Below are 21,388 nucleotides of genomic sequence, written 5' to 3' on the forward strand. Positions count from 1 at the left end.
TGTTTTAATATGGCAGTAATTCAAATAAATAAATATATGGTAGAGTGTGTGTATATGTGTGTGTTATAAAGGTTTAGAATAACTCCAGAAATGTACACAAGATACTGGAAAGAGAGATTGCCTGTGGATAGCCATCAGGTTGATTAGATGCTTTCATTTTGTCCCAGTTGAATATATACCATATCCATGTATTAGCTGTTCAAATAATTAGTATATTTAATATGAAAAGGATATTTTTAGAATTAAAATAAATGCCAGTTATTATATCATGTCTTAGTTTTCTATCACTGCTGGAACAAAGTACCACAAACTTAGAGGGTTAAACAATGCTAATTTATTACTTTATATTTCTCTAAGACAGAAGTTCAACACGGGTCTTTTTAGGCTAAAACTAGTTCTTTATGTAGACTCTGGAATGGATCTTTGTCTTTTTTAGTTCTAGAAGCAGCCCCAATTCCTTGGTTCTGGTCCCTTTCCTCCATCTTCAAAGCTAGCAATAGCTTATGTAGTGTTTCTCATGTTGCACGACTCTGACTTACTCTTCTGCTTCTCTTTTCGACTTTCAAGAACTACTGTCATAAGGATAATCTCCCCATCTCAACCATAATCACACCTGCAAAGTCCCTCCTGCCGTATAAAATAACATATTTACAAATTCTGAGGATTAGGAAGGACCAGTGTTCTATCTACCATAAGCTATAAGCAAAATATCTGAGGAAGCTATAATTCCTAAATCAGAATTGCTCTGGAAGAGAAGGAGGCTTAGGGACAGCCTCTTGTATGTCCTGTGCTAATTGACCAACTGAAGTTATTGACCCCTGTGTTCATGCTAACATCACAGTTCTGCTCGTTAGGTTCACCTGTGTTTTTTCTAAACTAGCTTTTCACAGCTCCTCACCCTGAATACTCACCTTCAGTGGAATAGCCCTGAATATTAACTACTTCAACAGTAAAATATTTTCTCCTTATTCTACTGTATGCAAAACATGGGCTTAGTACAGTGATGATAAACAATAGAAAAGATGTGAAGGTGCATGTGGGGAGGAGGACTGCTTCAAGTGTCTTTTTTCTTTTTTCCAGTTTTGGAATCACAATGATTCAAGGAGATCTGTATTACCTACCCCTACCATTTTTAAGACCTCCATTAAAATTAAAAAAAAAAAAATGTCTGGGGAAGGCTAATATAGTTAACCTAGTGTTAAGTAGAACATAGTGTTTTGCTCATTGTTTGAGAAAAGTGATTTTAGAGTCCTGATTGTTCTGTGATATAGTCTTTTATTAATGTAAACACTTAATTTTAGGTTAGCCTGGAAAAGGACTAAGAATTTCTAATGTTTCAGAAATTTAGTATATTTGCCTCTCTCCACCCTCGTAGGTCTATTTATAGGGTGTGGAGGCAGTAAGCTACATAGTAAGAACATGGTCTCTGGACTTGAAACCTGATTCCCACACACACTGTTGTGTAACCTTTGAAAATCCACTTAACCTTATAAAGCTTTAGTTACTGAATTTTTAAAATGGGAAGCAATATTTACCCCACATGGTGCTTCTTAGTATTAGTCTCTTAGAAAATTAGAAAATAACTATTTTTATTACTATGATCTTCAGTTTCCAAAGTGTTCATTCCTGTTTATTTTTGAAGAATTATAAAAACTAGAAATTCAGGGAAGATAAATGCTCTGATTTATTTTTCTTTTTCTATTCTGTTTCTAGTTTATTTCTGTAAGGCTTGCTACAATAGGTTTCTGAGACTTCAAGGAATAATTTTGAAGCGATGCATCCAAAATTCAGTGTTTATCATTTTAACTACCAAGTCTGTTTTTCACGCTTGTGAAAGAAAGGAAATCATTTGTATGGCTTATAAGATAGAGTCCCCTCTATATCTGTGAGCACCTGAAATTCATCATTGATATAAAACATTCCTCAGTCCAACACAATTTCAGCCCTAGAACCAATGAGGTATTTTGCAGGCCAACAGGTTCCATTTCTTTCAGACTGGCTGATTTCTTCCTGACAATTGCTTCATTGAATTTTACATTAAATTCATTTCACAATGTATCTTCCTAATTTTTAGGTATCATAATGGTATTGTGGTTGTTTTTAAAGAACTCATATTTTATAGACACTCAAATATATACTCAAATAATTTACTCAAAAATATACTCAAATAATTTACAGATGAAATTATATGATGTTTGGGATTTGCTTCCCCTTATTCTGGAATGGGAAAAGAGGCATAGGAGGAGAACGGTGAAACAATATAGCCCCTGAATTAACCATTGATGAAGCTGGGTGATAAACATGTGTAGATGTAGAAAACTTGTCCCTTTTCCCCTTCTAAATTCTTTGGCTGGTCTAATAATTAAATTGACATAAAGATTAGCAAGAGAAAAACAGATTTGATTTTGTTTGTACTGGAGGCCCAAAAAAATATGACTCAAAGAATTGACCATTGTAAGACAAAGGAGTTTGATCTTGGGGTAGTAAATTAGTGAAGAAGTAACAGGGCTTGCTTATGTAGCTTTCTCAGCCCTGAGTTCCCTATCTGGGATAATGATGCCTTCTGTCCTCCTCGTGCAGAAAGGATACCTTTCACATGGGAGATTTATTTCCTGCTTTCAGGGAGACAAAGGAGGCTCAGAGTGTCCTTCTTGTACCATTTGTTTCTCAAGTAACTTTAATTCAAAATAATCAATATGCCAGAGTGGCATGCTTTGGGGTGATATATTCTGTTTCCCTTTGCATGTATTTTTTATTCTTTCCTTTTTTGTACATTTTTGAATTTTTACATTATTTTTAATCATCTTTTCTGCCCACCCTCCTTTGTGGGTCCCTGTCTCCTAGCCCTCTCACTTATCTGATCAGCAGGCATCCCCTCATATCATTCCTTCTGATTCCCTGTGTCTGCCATACTCTTTCACTAGACTACTAATTGCTGTTCCCTCAGTCTCATCTTTCTCCAGGTACTGTTCTTCCCTCACTTCACTTACCTCAGTTCAATGCTATTGTTGTACTCTTTTCTCTCACCTCTATCAAGGTACATATCATACTTCACTGCAATTTCTTAACCCTGCATCTAAGCTGAGGTCTCTCTTTGGAGTATTGTATTGTCTTGTTCATATGGTAATGTTAATACTGGTCACAGAGTGGGAGTGGGTACTGAAGAAATATTTGCTGGAAGAACTACACACACACACACATACACACACACACACACACACAAAACACAAGAAAGTTACCTTTGCTTCAAATTACTCTATTTGTTTCCTTTGTGGCAAGAAATATCCACTGGAGAGAAGCCCATCAGTGACCTTTGCACCTTCATCAATGACTTTATATCCTCAATAAGAAGTCAAGCATGTAGTTGTTTCTCTGCTACTTCATACTTTACTAAAGTCACTGAAAATAAGTGTGAGTAATAAGATGAAGGGGGAAAAGGAAACCAGAGTGAAAAGATAGGTGTTAAATTGACAACTTTACAACTCTTTTCTTTGATGATTAATTTTGATTGGTGTTTATATCTGCACCTGAAAGCTGACTTTTTGGATGCCAGATGGTTATAGACAGACTGGGATTTAAAGACAAAAAAAGCAAGCTGTTATAATGCTAGGCACACCCAGTTTTCCATCAGCACAACCAACACATTGACCTCTGGTATTTTTTTTTTGTAGCTGAAATTATTTTCAACAAAAAATTAACCTTTTTTTGAAGAGTCTCATTTACTTTCAGAGTATTTGAAAAACTTAGAAAAATCCCATATGCCGTTCTTCAATGTAGTTTAGTATAGGTTTCCACATTCCACATGGAATCATTATTATAATAGGGCAGATAAATGCAGTGATGTAACTTGCTATCATTCTAAAGCTTGTAAAAGGAAAATGGCAATATCATTAAAAACCCCATGTTCAAAAATGTGAGATCTATTTTATTGTTTTTAAGGAGGGGGAAATGTCATATCTCTAGAGGAAATAATTAAAATCAGAAGTTGAAAATTTAAAGGAAACGAACAAAAAGAAGGCATGGAATCTGCCTGGAGAGCCATTAACTATTAAACTTGTTTACAGTACTATATAGAAAATGAGGAAAATTTGAGTTGAAAGATAGTATAACTGGAAGAACCAATGGGGACTTTATGGTAGTAAAATGTGTTTTTACTTTAGGAATAAAGTTGTGTTCATTTTCCCAATTACATATCACCGTATTTTATTTATGTCTTCTTTTACTCATTGGTCATTGGTGTCATTATTAATATGTCTATGAATATGTGTAAAATTTGAAATTAATGTTAGGCAAAAGCATCTGCTACCAGCGCATTTTGTTCTTTCATTCTTAATTAATAAAATTAGATTTGGACTCTTATCTATACTTTTACCTTTTTACAATTTCCTATAAAAGTCAGATAATATCTCTTGCCTTTTCTTGAACTCTTCAAAATCTATTCATAGAAATTAAATTAGGCCTTCCCGATCACTCTATTTAAAATTGCAACCTGCCCCTCCCACTTCAGATCCCCTTTAGCCTGTTCTAATTTGTTTCCATTGCCCTCAGCATCTCACACATATAATATTTACTATGTTAAACGCTTACTATCTGTCTTCCCCTACATAAGAGTGTGGATTATCATTTATTTTGTTGTGTGATGTATGCCAACTGCCTAAGAAGGCACCTGTCACATATGAGGCACTCAGTTAATATTGTTTGGTGAATCAATGAATGAAAGAATGAATTTAGCATAATAATAATAATAGCTAAAAATTCTAAGTACTTTGCTACATACCATGCACTCTTCTAATTACTACATATGTATATATTTATCTAATTTTCAAAACACCTCTATGAGGTCAGTGCTATTATAATCCCCATTAGACAGATGAGGAAATCGAGGCACATAGAAGTTAAACAGCTTGATAGTTGCTGGCTAATAACTTATATGGTTAATAATTCTATGGCTAAAATGTGGCAGAGTCCAAATACCAACACTGGCAGTTCTGTTTCCTGGGCATGATTTTACATGTTATGCTAAGTTGCCTTTAGTTTATAGACATAGCCAAATCGAAAAAAAATTACATATTTTTATAAATAAATAGTTTTCAACCCTTTTAATGTCTCAACAACCTGAAAGCTCATGGCCCACACACCTTGAAAATAATTGCTTGCTAAGTAAGGCTTCAGAAGTAAGAGAGGGTTGAGGGCAGTTTTCTGCAGGCTAGCTGCATCCCCTTTCTTACTGTCCTCTGACATCACTCTTGACAACCACCACCTTGATTTGACTTTTGAAAGTCACCAATTTATCAAGATGTCAGCTTCCTTATTCTAAAATGTAGGTTTGGGATTATAAGATATCAAATGTCTTTCTCCCTCCAAACTCTATGGTTCTAAAAATGTATTGCTGTGCTCTGATGTGCAAGTAAAGTATTGACAGTAGAAAGAGGACAAAAAAAATCCTTTTCCTGTGCTTAGGGCTGGTCAAGTCTTTTCTATATTTGAACTTTAGTAGAAATTGCAGAGAATTCCTCAATGAAATAGAAATTAAATGAAAGTTGAAAAAGAGATTGAAAATAGAAAAATAATGGCTTTTCCAAAATCCATAATGGCCTTTTGGGTTCTACTAACTAGCACCCTTAAATCTACATCTTTGTCATACCTAACACTGGATAGTTCACACATTTTCATTTCAGAATGTGAGCAGCTCTTTGTTTTCGTTTTTTTGGCCAGATCATTTTTTTCCTTCTACTCTTGCAATGTGGATGAACTGTACAACTTCTGACCCAAACCCTATGCTTTATTTTTCTGTGTTCATCTGGGGAGATTGTTCCCTTCCCAGATTTCACAATTGTCTTAATATTAATTATTTCAGGTCTCATCAATCTTGATTAACTAGACTATCACCTTAAAATGAACAAACAAGCAAACAAGCAAAAAAACCCTGAAAAACATCTCTGTGATAGTGGAACCCTCATTCATTCCTAATGAAAACTAAAATGGTATAGCTTCTTTGGAAATCAGACTGACATTTCCACAAAAGTTTATACATGGAGTTTACTATACGACCCAACAATTCCACTTCTAGGTATGTGTATTCAAGAAAAATGCAACATATGTCCACACAAAAACTTGTAAATGAAGGTTCATAGCAGAATTATTCATAATAGTCAAAAAGTGGAAATTATCCCCAAAATCCATCAACCAATTAATGGATACAATAAATATGGTATGTTTTTACAATGGAATATTATTTGGCAGCATAAAGGAATTAAGTACTGATTCATGCTACCATATGGAGCCTTGAAAAATTAAATTGAATGAAGGAAACTAATCACAGAAGACTATATATTTGTATGATTCCAATTACGTGAAATGTCCAGAACAGGTAAATCTATAGAGATGGAAAGGGGATGAGTGGTTGCCCAGGACTAGGGTGGGTTGGGAGGAAATGGGGAGTGACTTCTGAGAGGCTTCAAATTTCTTTTTATGGTGGTGAAAGTAGTCTCAATTGATTGTGGTAGTGGTTGCACAAATCTATATATGTACTAAAAACATTGAATTGTATATTTGAAATGGGTGAATTGTATGATATATAAATTATATAAGTATATATTTCATATAAATGTACACATATATACAGGTATGTATGTACATACCTGTATATATATAAATGCATATATATGACACCTTCATGCAAATGTATCATTTACCTACACTAAAAATTGAGTAAAATGCAATTCATAAGCTACCCACCCATTACCCTGTTGCCATTATTCTTCTAGACTCCTAAGCAATGAACCAAGAAGCATTTTTTCCTCCCACTTTTTAATTCTTCATAATTCTTTTATGAAATCTGTCATTAAGCAATGCTTATTCCTTTGGTAATTACTTTGTAGGGACTTAAAGATAAAATGACATGTAAACAGCAACACCAGGAAACTCTGTCCCCTAAAATGCATGTCCTATAAATTCAATCTTTAAAATTTAAATTCTGCAGCACAAAATAATTAAATACAAGGATATATAGATGAATATATAGATGAATCTTAACCTGAGAATACACTTCTTACAAGAAAAAAAGATCACAGAGCATCACCAAAATATTATTATCAGTGTGTCTAGCTCTAAGGAGCTAGTAAGGTAGACTCAATAACTAATAATTACAACAGTAAAGGTCAAAAAAGTTAAATGAAAGTCATCAAGAAAATTTAGAAATTTTATTCAAAATGGGGAAAATAGAATACTTACACAATGAAATATTCTTATAACCAAAATATAGAAAACTTCAAAAATAATTTATTCCTATTTATTAAAAAGCAATTCAAACAAAAAGCAGTCCATTTAAAATACATGAAGACAAACTATTTAAAATATTTATTCTCCATGTTGGTTTATAGAATTAATATAATTCTAATAAAATCTCAATATGATTTTTTTACTTTAAAATTTAGAAAAAAAATGCAATAAAATTCAGAAGGAAAAATAATCAGATATTTATCATTTTTAATTTGGAAACATAAGAACAAAAATGAAAGGAGCACATCAGATATTTAGATATACAAAACTGTGGTTATGAGGACCAGGTGAGACTAGTATAAGACAGTCAAATATGGTGGAAAATGTGTCATATTTTTAAAACATGTGTTTGTCCTGCTTTTTACCTCCCTATGCTCTTTTTGAGCTGACTGCATTTTTTGCTGAATATTATTCACCATAAAGTCCAAGATAAATTTTTATGAAAGTTATTTATGGTTTTAACTGGAGTTTATTATTATTACTATTATTTTGCATGAATTCTTAATATTCTCTCTTAATATTTAATTTTTGTCATTTTAATTACAATGAGTCTTGGCGTGATCCTCTTTCAGTTGATCCTGTCTGGGAGTCTCTGTGCTTCCTGTACATGGATGTCTATTTCATTTCTCAGGTTAGGGAAGTTTTCAGCTACTATTTCTTCAAATATTTTCTCTGTCCCTTTCTGTCTCTCTTCTCCTTCTGAGACTCCTGTGATGAGAATGTTAGTACACTTGAAGTTGTCTCAGAGACCTCTTAAAATGACTTCATTTCTTTCTATTTTTTCAGTTCAGCTTTGGTGATTTCCATTATTATTACTTACAGCTCACTGACTGTTCTTCTGTATCATCTAATCTGTTGATTCCTTACAGTGTATTTTTTATTTAAGTTATTGTATTCTTCAGGTGTGTTTAGTTCTTCTTTCTATCTTCTAACTGTTTGTTCAACTTCTCACTGTGTCCCTCCATTCTTCTCCTGAGTTCTTTGATCATCTTTATGGTCATTACCTTAAAATAAACTCTTTATCAGGTAGATTGCTTATCTCTACTTCCCTTAGTTCTTCTTCTGAGGTTTTATCTTATTCCTTCCATTGCAACATGTTCCTCTGTCACCTCATTTTGCCTAATTTGCTGTTTTTATTTCTATGTGTCTTGTAGGTTGGTTACATTTCCCAACCCTGGGGAAGTGGCCTTTTGTAGGAGGCATCCTGTGCATCCCAGCAGCACACTTCCCTCTGGTCACCAGAACTATATACTCTAGGGGTGTCCCCTTTGTGGGCTGCATGGATCCTTCTCTTATGGAGGGCTGACTACGGTGGGTAGTCTGGTAGGTGTGGCTGGCCCCTGGTCCAGTTGGTTTCCAGACCCTGCGGAAGCTGACAGCTGCTGGTTGGCAGGGCTGGGTCGTGAGGCTGCTCACTGCAGAATGCCACAGGGTCCTGGGGCTAATACTGACCCACTCGTGGGCAGAGCCAGGTTCTGGGGTGGGTGGTTCCAGGGCTGGGGTTGACAGATCTACTATCAGCCTGCTGGTAGGTGGACCGGTTCCTGACATGGCTGGCTATGGGTTCTGGGGTGACCCAAATCTGGTGTCAGGCCTCTGGTAGGTGGGGCTGAATCCTGGGCCACTGGCTGAGGAGCCCAGGGTGTTACAAAGCTGGTGTTGGGGGACTTCCCTTTTGGTGCAGTGATTAAGAATCCACCTGCCAATGCAGGGGACATGGGTTCACGCCCTTGTCCGGGAAGATCCCACATGCCACGGAGCAACTAAGCCTGTGTGCCACAACTACTGAACCTGTGCTCTAGAGCCTGTGAGCCACAACTACTGAGCCCACATGCCTAGACCCCATGCTCTGCAACAAAGAGAAGCAACCGCAATGAGAAGCCCGTGCACCACGACAAAGAGTAGCCCCTGCTCACCGCAACTAGAGGAAGCCTATGCACAGCAATGAAGACCCAAAGCAGCCCAAAATAAATTAATAAATTAATAAATTAATAAATTTTTAAAAAGCTGGTGCTGGCAGGCAGGGCCAGGGCCCAGGTGATCTTAAGGCTGGTGCTGGCCTTTTGGTGGGTTGGCTGGGTCCTGACAAAGCAGGCTACAGAGCTTTGGTGGTCCCGGGGCCAGTATCTGCCTACTGATGGGCAGGGCTGGCACCCAGGGTCTCTGGATGCAGAGACCTGGGGGTCCCAGGTCTAGTGTCTGTGCAGTAGTAAGTAGGCCCAGATCCTGGGCCCTCTGGTGGACAGGGCCATGTCCTGAGATGGTTGTGGGCTCAGGGGGTCTTAAGGCAGCCTCACCTAGTTAGTTACTTGTCCTTATGCATCCTAGTACTGGTGCAAACAAGCTGGTGGGCACACCAGGTCCCAGTGCTAATAAGCTAGAGGGAAGATTCCAAAATGGCATTTACCAGTACCAGTGTCCGCGTGGAAGAATGAGTTCCCCAAAATGGCTGCCACCAGTGTCTTTATCTCCATGGTGAGCTTCAGTTGCGTTCTGCCTCTTCTTAAGGCTCTCCAAGAACAACTGGTGGGTCTAACCCAGGCTTCTTTCAACTTACTGCTTCTGCCTTGGGTCCTGGAGCATGTGAGGTTTTGTGTATGTCCTTTAAGAGTGGAGTCTCTATTTCCCACAGCCCTCTGGCTCTCTGGACACTAAGCCCCACTGGCCTTCAAAACTAAATGTTCTGGGGATTTGTCTTCCTGGTACAAGGCCCCCCGGCTGGGGAGCTTAATGTGGGGCTCAGACCTCTCGCTGTTTGTAGAGAACCTCTGCAATTGTAATTATCATCCCCCCTTGTGGGTCACTCATCCAGGGGTATGGCTCTTGACTATATCGTGATTCCACCTACTCCTACTCGTCTCATTGTGGTTCCTTCTTTATGTCTTTAGTTGTAGAAGATCTTTTCTGCTGGTTTCCAGTGTTTGTCATCAATAGTTGCTCTGAAAATAGTTGTGATTTTGGTGTACGTATGGGAGGTGGTGAGCTCAAGGTCTTCCTACTCTCCCATCTTGGCCAAATTCCTTTTTTAAGTAATTCTTTATGAGGGGGGTGGAACTTTGAGAGACAATGATTTTTTTTCAAACTATGCACAGCATCTCCCCATGTTTCCGTATGCCCTTCCTGATGATGATAGATTACTACCCTGAGAATTGTTGCCTTAGATTTCTTATCTATTAGTTAGTTATCCTTAGTTAGAAGTATTGCCTACTAGAATGTGGTTTTTTTTTTTTAACTTTTATGTGTTTTTGTGGAGATAAATGTGTGAATACCACTGATCTAAAGTGTGGCAGGAATCTTTTCAAGAATTTAATTAATTTAATCAATCAACAACAACCTCCATAATTTCTAGTTTTTATTCTGTAGATCAGAAATTTCAGTTACCAGATTGGAATCCATTGCTGCATTTCTCACCTTTCTCTAAGGCTTAGAGTCCCAGTCAATGCCTACCACTGTGACATTCCCTGCCATACTGCATCCTGCAGTTTGCTAGATTTCTCCTTGGAGAGAGAATGGAAATTGTGGCAAACCAGGTTCAGAATTTTACCATCAATAATCCCCATTCCATTCCACTGGCTCTTTGATATCCCCATTTTCCCTTAGGGATATACACACTGTGAACTTGTGCTGCCTAAAGTACCTGTGTTGAGTACTGTTGAGGTTACATGCTTATCCCAAGAACAAAGGCAAATGTGGCATTTAAAGGGACTGTTTACTTCATTATAAATGTAGAGGTAACAGTCCCCAAAGCAGTTACTTGTCAGAGTTTAATCACTAAAATCTATATGCATTATTTTCAGGTTTAATATACCTTCTTTGAGAAAAATATTATGATATAGATGAAAACACTTGAAATTTGAAGTCAAAATATGACTGACCTTGCTGTTTACTATCTGCATGTTAGTTACTTAATCTCCTCTGCTTGTATCTTTGATTTCAAAATGTGTGTGTACTTACTAATGTATTACCTACCTTTAAATCCTTATAGTGATATTGGTTGCATAAAAGGAGATGATGTATGTATGAATGCATAGTGGTTATTATTATATGTAGTAAAAGCCATGTTCCTTGGTTTGACATGAAATCAATACTATTTTATATGCTGATGTTATTTTGAACCAATATAAAGTGAAAGATTCTTATTTTCACTTACATGATCAATAAAGTTTCAAACCAATTCATTTGTAATGGCACAAGACCTTAAAAATAAAAATGTTTTTGCAACCAAGTATGCAACAAGGTAAACATCAGGTGTTTTTATAATTAAGATAATCTGAAGTTTTTCATAAGCTATATTACACATGGACTGCTAGCAGTGCACAATCGCTGTCATTTCTTTTATAATAGTGCTTTCAGTATTCCACTGAAACATGACCAGTGAAAGCATAATATTCTTAGTTACCATTATGAGGAGCTCTGTATATTACAGCCTCTCCACTGTGTCTGCTGTTAGCTAGAAAAATGCTGGGAGCAATAGCAGCTACTATCAACAGGGAGCCATATTAATTATTTGAAATGTGTCTCATAAGAGAAATCAGCAGAGTTTATTACAAGTCGAATATTACTTGAAACAGGAAGGTTACTCTAACTGTTATCATAATCTATGTATCATTAACTTTCCTTGTTTAGGAAAAGAGACTAACAACCCTGTAGATTGCTAATGTATAAAATATAACTGCATATTCCCATTATAGAAAGAAAGCGGTGGGTTCTGTACTTTCACCCAAACCTTCTTTATATAAAGTAGCTTTAGAAATTGAACTCTGTAATTATGCTTTCTTGCCTTAAAATCTTAATTGCTTACTGGATTATCAGTATACAAGCTATAGCTACTTTGAGCATTAGAAAACTCTTTTGTTTTTAAGCTAGCAATTTTTTTCAGTCAGTGTCTAGTCCTTCAAATCAACTTTAACTCATGAGACAGAAAATGTATTACAGATATGCATGTGAACTAGCAGAATGCTTTACAAAAAACAGAATGAATCCATCTACCTTCTTTTTTATATTGTGGTTAGTTATTTTTTCATCAAATACAATAAGCAAGTAGGAGTAGTTTTCTACTCAAATAATAAGTAAAAAGTTTAAAAGTAATCATAAAAATAAGGTATAAATTAATTAGGGTTGTAAAGTTATCTAAATAAGTGCTATTCAAAGTGTTATCTGACAAAGATGCCAGTCTGCAGACCATTTACTACTGATCTGCAGTGAAATAAATGCAAAAATTAAGAGTAAATGTTTAGAAGCACTTAAAGCAAATTGATAGAGTACTTAATGTCTGTTTAACAATGAAAAATGGGGACTTGTATTTTATGTCTTTGTTTTTAGTTTTTGCATTTCATTTTTCTTGTCAGTCATTTTTATTGTATTTTTTAAAGTGTCACTCAAAAATAAACTTGTGATTTAACAACAACAACAAAACTAGATGGCTTAAGAAGGACTGATTTAATTGCTTGATGTTTGGATGACACATAATGATTCTGTGTTTGGATAGATCTGTCTGCACTCTATAATGGTTAGTAAGTCAGTGTGAAGAAAGATGTATGACATCATAAAACCAAAAAAAAATGTAAGAAGACATAATTATAATATCTTAACATTTATTTTTGGGTCCACAGGACAGGCACATCATGGACAGGTACCATACATCTCTCCACCAATTCACCTTGACTCTGAGCTAGAAAGACCCCCTGTTAGAGGTGAGTTGTATTCTTTTTTTTTTTTTTTTTTTTAGTTTAAAGAAAAAAAATTATTCATTCTTTATTGAAGACAATTAATTAAATTAAAGATAACTGTAAATATGTATCTTACAATGCAGTGCCTATTTTAAAAACAGGAGGAAAATGGTGTGTAATGAATGTAATAACAGAAAGAGTAAGTCTTATTTATAATAAGATGTGAAATATTGTTTTGAGAAATGTTTGTAAACCAAATAAGAAATGAGGATCCATAGTGGAAGACTAGTTGAAAACAAACCTAGATTTAGAGATTACCAGATACCCGTTACTTTTTTTTATTGGAAATTTCTTCTTCTACTATCCTTTTTTATTTTAAAATAAATTAAGATGTCTTAATCTAAATCATATTGACAGATTTATTTTCTTGCAAAGTGATATCTTATATTTTATTATTCCTTTTAAAAGTCATTTTATTATTAATATGATAATTTAGTTTTAAAGTATATAAATTAAAATTATGTATTTAAATTGATGCCGTCTGTTTAAAGATTTTTTAAAATAACTAGTCATACAAAATAGAAGTTAAAAGTAACATTTATCTCATAATCTAAATACAGAATTTATCTTTCTACTTTTAAAAATTAATGATTTGTAAATGTTTTATAATGTTCAAACTAATGTAATAATAGACAAACTTTTAATTTTATAAATACCAAATATCCTAAGGTTAATTTTTCAGTTTAAAGTAATATGGTATATTTTCTTTTTCAAAGAGGAACATAGCTTTATTTTTATTTTATTTTTTTAACATCTTTATTGGAGTATAATTGCTTTACAATGGTGTGTTAGTTTCTACTGTATAACAAAGTGAATCAGCTATACATATACACATATCTCCATATCTCCTCCCTTCCACCCCTCCCTCCCACCCTCCTCACTTTGTCCCCGTGGCATGCTATATTTTCTTATACTTTCAATAGTATACAATAAAAGTCATTAGATCTGACTTTTATGAGCATGTTTTCTATACATGCTATTTCCTCTGCCAGGATTCTCTTACCTTTTCTTTTCTACCCAATAAGTTTCTACCAGTGTTGCAATGCTCTGCTTTACCTTCAGTTCCTCTGTTAAGTCTTCCCATGTACTAGGCGGGAGCTAAGTACATGCCTCTGTCCTCCAAATATCCCCTGTGCTTGTCTCAGTTATTATTCCTAAAACACTTTATTTTTCCTAATTTCCTATTTTCCACTTTATTTTTCCTATTTTTCCTATTATTCCTAAAGCATTTTATTTTTCAGCTTGAATGTCCCCTTTCTCTTCTGTAAGATCCTTGAGGGCAAAGAGTGTCATAATTATTATTTCTCCTCCAGCCACTGGTATGTGCTTGGCACATAATAGGAACTCCTACAATGATTTCTAAGTGACTGAAAGTGAAGGTGACAACCTAAATTGTGAAGGATGTATCCTCATTTTTCAAGAAGAAAACTGAGCAGGGACAATAAGAGAACCTTACAAAAAAGAAGCAGAATGAACCAAAATATGTATATGTGAAAGTTGTGATATTTTTAAGGAAATGTGCTTGAGTGCACAGTAAAATGGGAGCAGTTTTAGAGGAAGAGACTGGGAAGATGTAATGAGGAATATTGTGAAGGATTCTGTGTCTCATGCCAAGGAGTTTGTACTTTATCCTGGAAAAAAATCATCAAATATTTTTAATTTTTTAAAAAAATTTCCTAAGTTAGTGGAGTGTTACATCATAACAGAATCAGTTCTTGATATGAGAAAAGTATCTCTGAAATCAGTGTAGATGATGAAAGATTGACAGAGGGAGACCATTTCAGTAATCCAGGTAAAAGATGATTGGGAAATTAGTTAGGAGTGTGTTGGTGACAATGGTAGGGTCCGAGAAGTGTTTTGAAGAGACATGGCATTGGCTGAACTGATACAGGGGAAAGGGCAGAAATGCCTCTAAGGTTTCTATATTGATTAACTACTTGGATGCTTATGACATAATTTCTCATCATGAGGAAGAGATGAATTTTAAATGGATGCCTTGTTTTAGACATGTTAATTCTTAGTAGAATGTTGTTCCCACCAAAGATGGAGACCTATTTATGCAAGTTGGTGACTTTAATATAATTCAATTCTTCAGACATGATCCCAGTATGGTTTGGGAAGAATACTATAGTCATGGGTGTGACAGTGTAATAATCTACTCCAAAAGTTAGTGGCTTAAAACAGGAAACATTTTTATAGTTCTCAGAGTTGGTTGAATCACATATGTGCTGACTTGACTGAGGCTGGATGTTTAGTAGTTAGCAGGCTGGTTGGATTTTCAGGGGAGGAAATTCATTCACATGTTTGGTAGTCACCTTGATGTCATCTGCAGTGATGGCCATATGGCTCTCATCTTCCAGCAGGCTAGCCCCAGTTCATTCCCATTGTGACAGGATTCCCTGCAATGAGTAGGAAAGTACCAAAGTTCAGGAATTGTTTAAGACTCTACTTGTGTCATGTTTTTTGTGGCCCATTGGCCAAAGCCAGTCACATAGCCAGCCTTAGACTTAAGAAATGGACTCCATCTCTTGATGGAGGAACCACAATCCAAAGGACCATGGATACAGGAAGGAGAGGAATTTGGACCATTTCAACCTACTGTAGCTAGGCAGATAAAGAGTAAAATAAATTTAGTATGAAATAAGACAAAAATTGAGTGATAAAATGAAGGGATTTATAGCCAATAAACTTAAACTTGGGAGTTCTAGACCTTTCTTATCTTTAATTTCCTCAACTACCACACAGAAGTTCAGAAATAAGAAATCCTCACAGTGTCTTTGTGAGGATTAAGGATGATACAGGATAGAGTCTGGCATCTGGTAAGCCCTAGATAATATGTGGCTATTACTATTGATACGAACTTTGGGGTTTGCTGTTGTGACATATGTTAAGAGACTGGGCCTTGGAGCCAGGCAGACCTGCACGACCTTAGGCGACTTTTGTCTATCAACTGTAAAACAAGTTTTTAAGGATGATTCAGTGAAACAGTTAGTGTCAAGTTCCTGGCAAATAACCTGACATAAACTAGACCCTGAAGAGTTAGTAGGCAAGTAGACATTATTAAGAGCTTCACTTTAAAGCAGCATCATCTTAGTAAAAGTAGTGATGGTATTAACCTGGTGAAGAATGATTTACTAGAATCCAGCAGTGATCTCTGCTTTATATCTACCTCAAATTGTGCTCTCTACCTTAGAAGAATTGTCTTGATAACTTCTAGTTCTCACATAGTTCCTCGACATGCATTGACCCAGAGACCTTCCTAAACTACTGTGATTAATGCAATTGCAGTTATAGTCATTAGCTCATGTGCCATAGTCCTGTAATTTAAAAAAAAAAAAGAACATTTAATTGAATAAATAAAGAGGTTTGTGTGAATCACCAAAATAACATTGCAAAAGATCTTGTGCTTTTTTCCTTAAAACTATCTAATATTTTATTTAAAAACAAATATTGGAAATAGTAAGAGTTGGCAATATCATTGCTTTGGAACCACAAAGTATTTCTTTTCAACTTTCAACTCTCACCCCTCATCTGCATTTACTGTTTCTAATTATAGTGTACATTTTTGATATTTATGCACAGTCAAATTACACAAATGACCTGTACATTATCTATATCTATGTACAGAGAGGGAATCTCTCATGTATATTATAGGTTTTTACTTGAATTTATACAATAAGATAAATTAGGTTCTTTAAATACTTTGAAATTTTGTCTCTAATAATTTTTGTGTGATTATATAGCAATATCTTTTGAACTACCTGAAAAACCACATTAGATAACTATTTTTTCTATTTTTCTACTATAATTTTATACATATTGAGAATATGAGAGCTATGTCTTCAGAGTCCCCTTCCCCCACTGACCTACAGTTCTCTGTATTCTCTTTCTTTCCCTCCCTGTACCAGTTTCCACTAGTGTACATGCATGTTCATGTTTTAGGAATTATAGCTTTATATATTAATTCCCTGTGTATTTTACAGACTTGACTATATTTTCATAGGAAAATCTTACTTAAGCTTTTTGATATCCATCAAGAGAGTGATACAAAACAATGTTTAAAATGTATTAATATAGTTATCAATATTAGAACAGGGAATTTTTTAGTAGAAAGTATGAATTCTCTAACATACAATTACATATCAGATTGTTTCAGATACTTTGACATTTTATTCTGTTCTTATCTCAAATATTTTGGATTACTTGGTACCTTTTTTTTAACAGTAATTGTGCTTTGAATATTTGAGATAGTGAACTAATTATTGTTAACTTTGGAATTGTTTTTAAACCTCTATTTTAAAAAATAATTATATAATTATTTTTCAAAAAGTATATGTGACATTTTCATTTCTTTTTCATCCCCTTAAGTTCTATATGTAGCTTATGAATCATTTTGGTTTTAATCTACATGTCACCATACTACCTCCTTTCTATTCTCTTGATTTCTTTCATTTTTGCACTCACTTTTTAGGGAAAAAATATTTTGTGAAATTGATGCACTTGTTTGTCAAAATGTATTTCTTTTTTGGTATTGTGTATTTCAATTGTGACCAACATGCTCTTAGTAACCATATGGAAAATGTAGTAACAAGTTACCAAATAACCTTGAAAAAAATGTTGAAATCTATATTCAAAATAGCTGAACTATATAAATTCAGTGGCACCTACCCCCAATGAGTAAATTTGAGAGATTCTATTGTTTAATGTGATCATACATGGCATTTGGCCACATAATTTATGACTGTGATAACTTTATATGCATTCTTCAACTTATAGACTTTATTACTGAATAGGAGTGTAAATTCCAATAGTTTACTAGTGCATTAATGTCACAATACATTACAAGGTAATTAACCAGAGCTGCCACTATAAATAGAAAAAATAGTCACAGCCCTCACTATAAACTACTTAATAAAAATAAGATCCTGAGTCAGCATTCACCATTATAGTAATTTTTCTTCCTATACGTCTCATTAATCAGGACTTTAAAAAAAAATAGTTTCATCTGGAAGCACTGTTATTTTTAAACCTTTCATTATTAAAACAAGTTTTTTACAATTTTGTACTTAATTTAATGGGATTATTATATATTTCTGTATGCAAATAAGTTATCTATGCTTTTCAGACATATTTCCCAATTTTGTGTGTTATAACTGAAATGAAAGTCTACTTTGTTATTTTTGTATCAGATTTGTAAATCAGCACAATGGAATTCTTAGCAGGGCTCATTAGATGTTGTAGTTCTGAAGGACATGTGTCCTCACCAAGGATCCTCTGTCCCTAACCTTTAGTTTGCTTTCTAACAACTCACAAAATACTGTGCCCCAAAATAATGTCTGTATTACAGATAGAAGCACTAAATAAAGGTGTTTGGGTGGGAATTTATTTTGGAAGCTGAATTAGAATCCTAAGCAGAGGTGAATATTGAGACTCAAATATACCAGTTGAGGCACACTCTTCAGTTGAAACTCTATTGTTTTATTTTTGGTTTGGTTTTGTTTCATTGTTTTTCTATACAGTTTGTTGACAGCCTTAGCAGTTAATGATAGAACCCTACCTATGAATTCTTCACAACATCACTAGCAATTCAGTTTAGATAAGTTCCTGTCAATAACCAAGAAAAGACATTAACTTCTGAAAAATGTCCTCCATTTTATTACTAAGGATGATACTTTGAATACTTTGCTACATAAAAATTTGCCAGTTACCAGATACATTCCACCTTCTAATATGGTAAACCACTAGTAATAAAGCTGGTGAAAACAGTACTATATTTATTCTGTATAGTAATGTGTATAGTCTTCCTTTAGGTAGCATCTTATGTTTGATCAGAAGTCTAATACTAAACACTAATTTATACAGTTGCTAATTGTTGACAGTTACAATTTATACTCTGAAAAAAATCTAAAATATTTGGGCACATTTGGAAAACTGTGTCTATTTTTTTAAACTTTTTTTCTATAATAAAATGAGTAATATAAACATGGTTCCATTGGCAGATAATCAATGAACTAGAATAATGCAAGGCATTAAGTTTCATGTGCAAACTAAATTACATTCAGCACATCCACACACTGACCATATTTTTTTAAGTTCAGAATAAACAGATGGTCCTGCCTGGTGCATATATATTAAAAATAGGCTATAGCCAAAGATTCAGCATCACAAACTTGAGATGTTAACAAGCTATATTATTTAGTGAAATATAAAAGAATTTGATGTTGATTAAAATAAATGAACAGAAAAATTAACAAATAAGTGGACGTGATAATTTCTGGGACATAATGAGAGGGGGAACTGGGGATACAGGCAGAGTATTTAGGCAAGACTCAGATCATGAAGGGCCTTTTCAAGGAAAAACCAGAGCTGGACAGTAAAGGGATAAAAAAAGTTTTGAGTTTTTTTCCCCAGAGCTATTCAGTAGAGGAATAAAGACCCTGGGATAGAAGGGACATCAATTCCAAATACAGCACAAACAAGTGGGAACTTATAGCCAAGGAACAAGGTGGGGGGGGTCACTAGATGAAAAATTACTAAAAGGAAACATCACAGGTGAGGGGGATTCTGGAACCACCTTACTAGGATTCTTGCTGAAGACAGGCCAGGGTGATAGGACATCACCCTGGCCTGTCTTCAGCCAGGGGATGGTGGAGGATGAGAATCTGATCAGATATGGAAGGTGATCAGATATTGAGGGTGGGAGTTCTGACTAAACTGACTTAACAGGGTCCTTGCTAAAACTGGACTGTACAAGGAAGTGCACAGATGGACTTAGAAGAAGGTTCAGGAGTCTAATTAAAGTTTGATCTAGCAGGGAATCTTTGTCAGCCTTGTAGGCCATGAAAGGAGTTTGGCTTTTATTTTAAGGTCTGTGAGGATCCCTGAGGAATTTTTACACAGAATACTGCATAATCTGATTTTGATTTTAAAAAGATGACTCTAGGGACTTCCCTAGTTGTACAGTGGTTAAGAATCTGCCTGCCAATGCGGGGGACACGGATTCGAGCCCTGGTCCGGGAAGATCCCACATGCCGCAGAGCAACTAAGCCTGTGTGCCGCAACTACTGACCCTGCGCTCTAGAGCCACAACTACTGAGCCCGTGTGCCACAACTACTGAAACCTGTGTGCCCTGGAGCCCATGCTCCACAACAAGAGAAGCCACCGCAATGAGAAGCCCGCGCACTGCAATGAAGAGTAGCCCCCGCTCCCCGCAACTAGAGAAAGCCCGTGTGCAGCAACAAAGACCCAATGCAGCCAAAAATAAATAAATAAATAAATTTATTAAAAAAAAAAAAAAAGATGACTCTAGCTATAGGGTGGAAAATGGCATAGAAAGAGGTAAATCCAATCATATTGGTGTGGCCTTTATTTAAATTTCATTTAGAGAATTGCCTTCTGCCACTTAAATTTTTTGAAGATTTTCTTTCCTGCTTTTCACTCCATTTTCCACATTACTGGCCTTTGGGTAATGTGAGACTTCTCTGATCCAGAAATAGCAGAAAAATCTGGAAACTGTCTGTGGGACTAAGTGCTGAGCCCTTTAGAAATAGGACCTGAGGGAACACATCCCTGGATTCCAACAAATGACTGGGGGTTACAGTCCCTGGAGGGAAGAAGGGCATTAAGTGCTAGCAGATAACCCATGAAAACACTGCATTTGCTGAGCCGAGGCTGGGTACACTGAATATTGACCCTGTTAAAGCAACAGTAGTCTCAGTCACTTGGCTGGGTGACTGCTAGGCTGTTAACCTATTGGTCAGGTTGGTCTGCATTGCCTCTGAAACTGGGAAAGGCTTCATTGTCTACAATTGGTATGGTGTGAAATGGGAAAAAAGAAGCTGGCAAACGGGTTTGTAGCTGAGATTATAGCAGATCTTTGTGTATTAAACTTAGCAATTCAATATATTCTATAGAAATCACAAAGGACTTTGGGTATAGCAGGCATTAATACCACTATTTTGCATAGAGATGTTGACTACTCTGTTTAGGATGGATTAGGAATAAAGAAAATTAGTAGGTTATTTAAGAAAGGATTCTTAGGAGTACAAACTTAAAGACAGTAGCAATGGGAATCCAAAAGATGTGATAGACTCACAGACATTCATATATGCAGTTAAAACATAAGAGGACGTGGTGATTGGTTGGATATACTGGAGAGGAAAAAATAAATAATTCCTTGATTTCTAATTTGGATAATTTGGGTAAATATTTATACCATCCTGGAAGATAAGGGAAATCCATGTTCAAACTAAAGATCCCCCATTATTTATTTTTTGAAAATGCATGTAACATGAAATATGATTGGAACTCGTTTCCTTTCAGTCTATGGGAGATATGAAAAATAATTTCAGGGGTATCTGAGACCTTTAGCCTTTTA

The 21,388-nt window shown here is 35.3% G+C and overlaps 1 protein-coding gene across 22 annotated transcripts in view; it reads left to right on the forward strand.

Annotated features, from left to right (window-relative positions):
- ADGRL3 (adhesion G protein-coupled receptor L3) overlaps window positions 1-21,388 on the forward strand; it is a 590,718-nt gene that overhangs the window by 292,117 nt on the left and 277,213 nt on the right. For all 22 annotated transcript variants that reach the window (XM_082611711.1, XM_082611707.1, XM_082611717.1 and 19 more), the window contains one exon: window positions 12,894-12,974. In XM_082611711.1, coding sequence (XP_082467837.1) covers window positions 12,894-12,974 — 81 coding nt within the window. The remainder of the gene's footprint in view (window positions 1-12,893; window positions 12,975-21,388) is intronic.

Source organism: Mesoplodon mirus (assembly GCF_964341445.2).
Source record: "Mesoplodon mirus genome assembly, chromosome: 2".
NCBI classification, from domain to species: Eukaryota; Metazoa; Chordata; class Mammalia; order Artiodactyla; family Ziphiidae; genus Mesoplodon; species Mesoplodon mirus.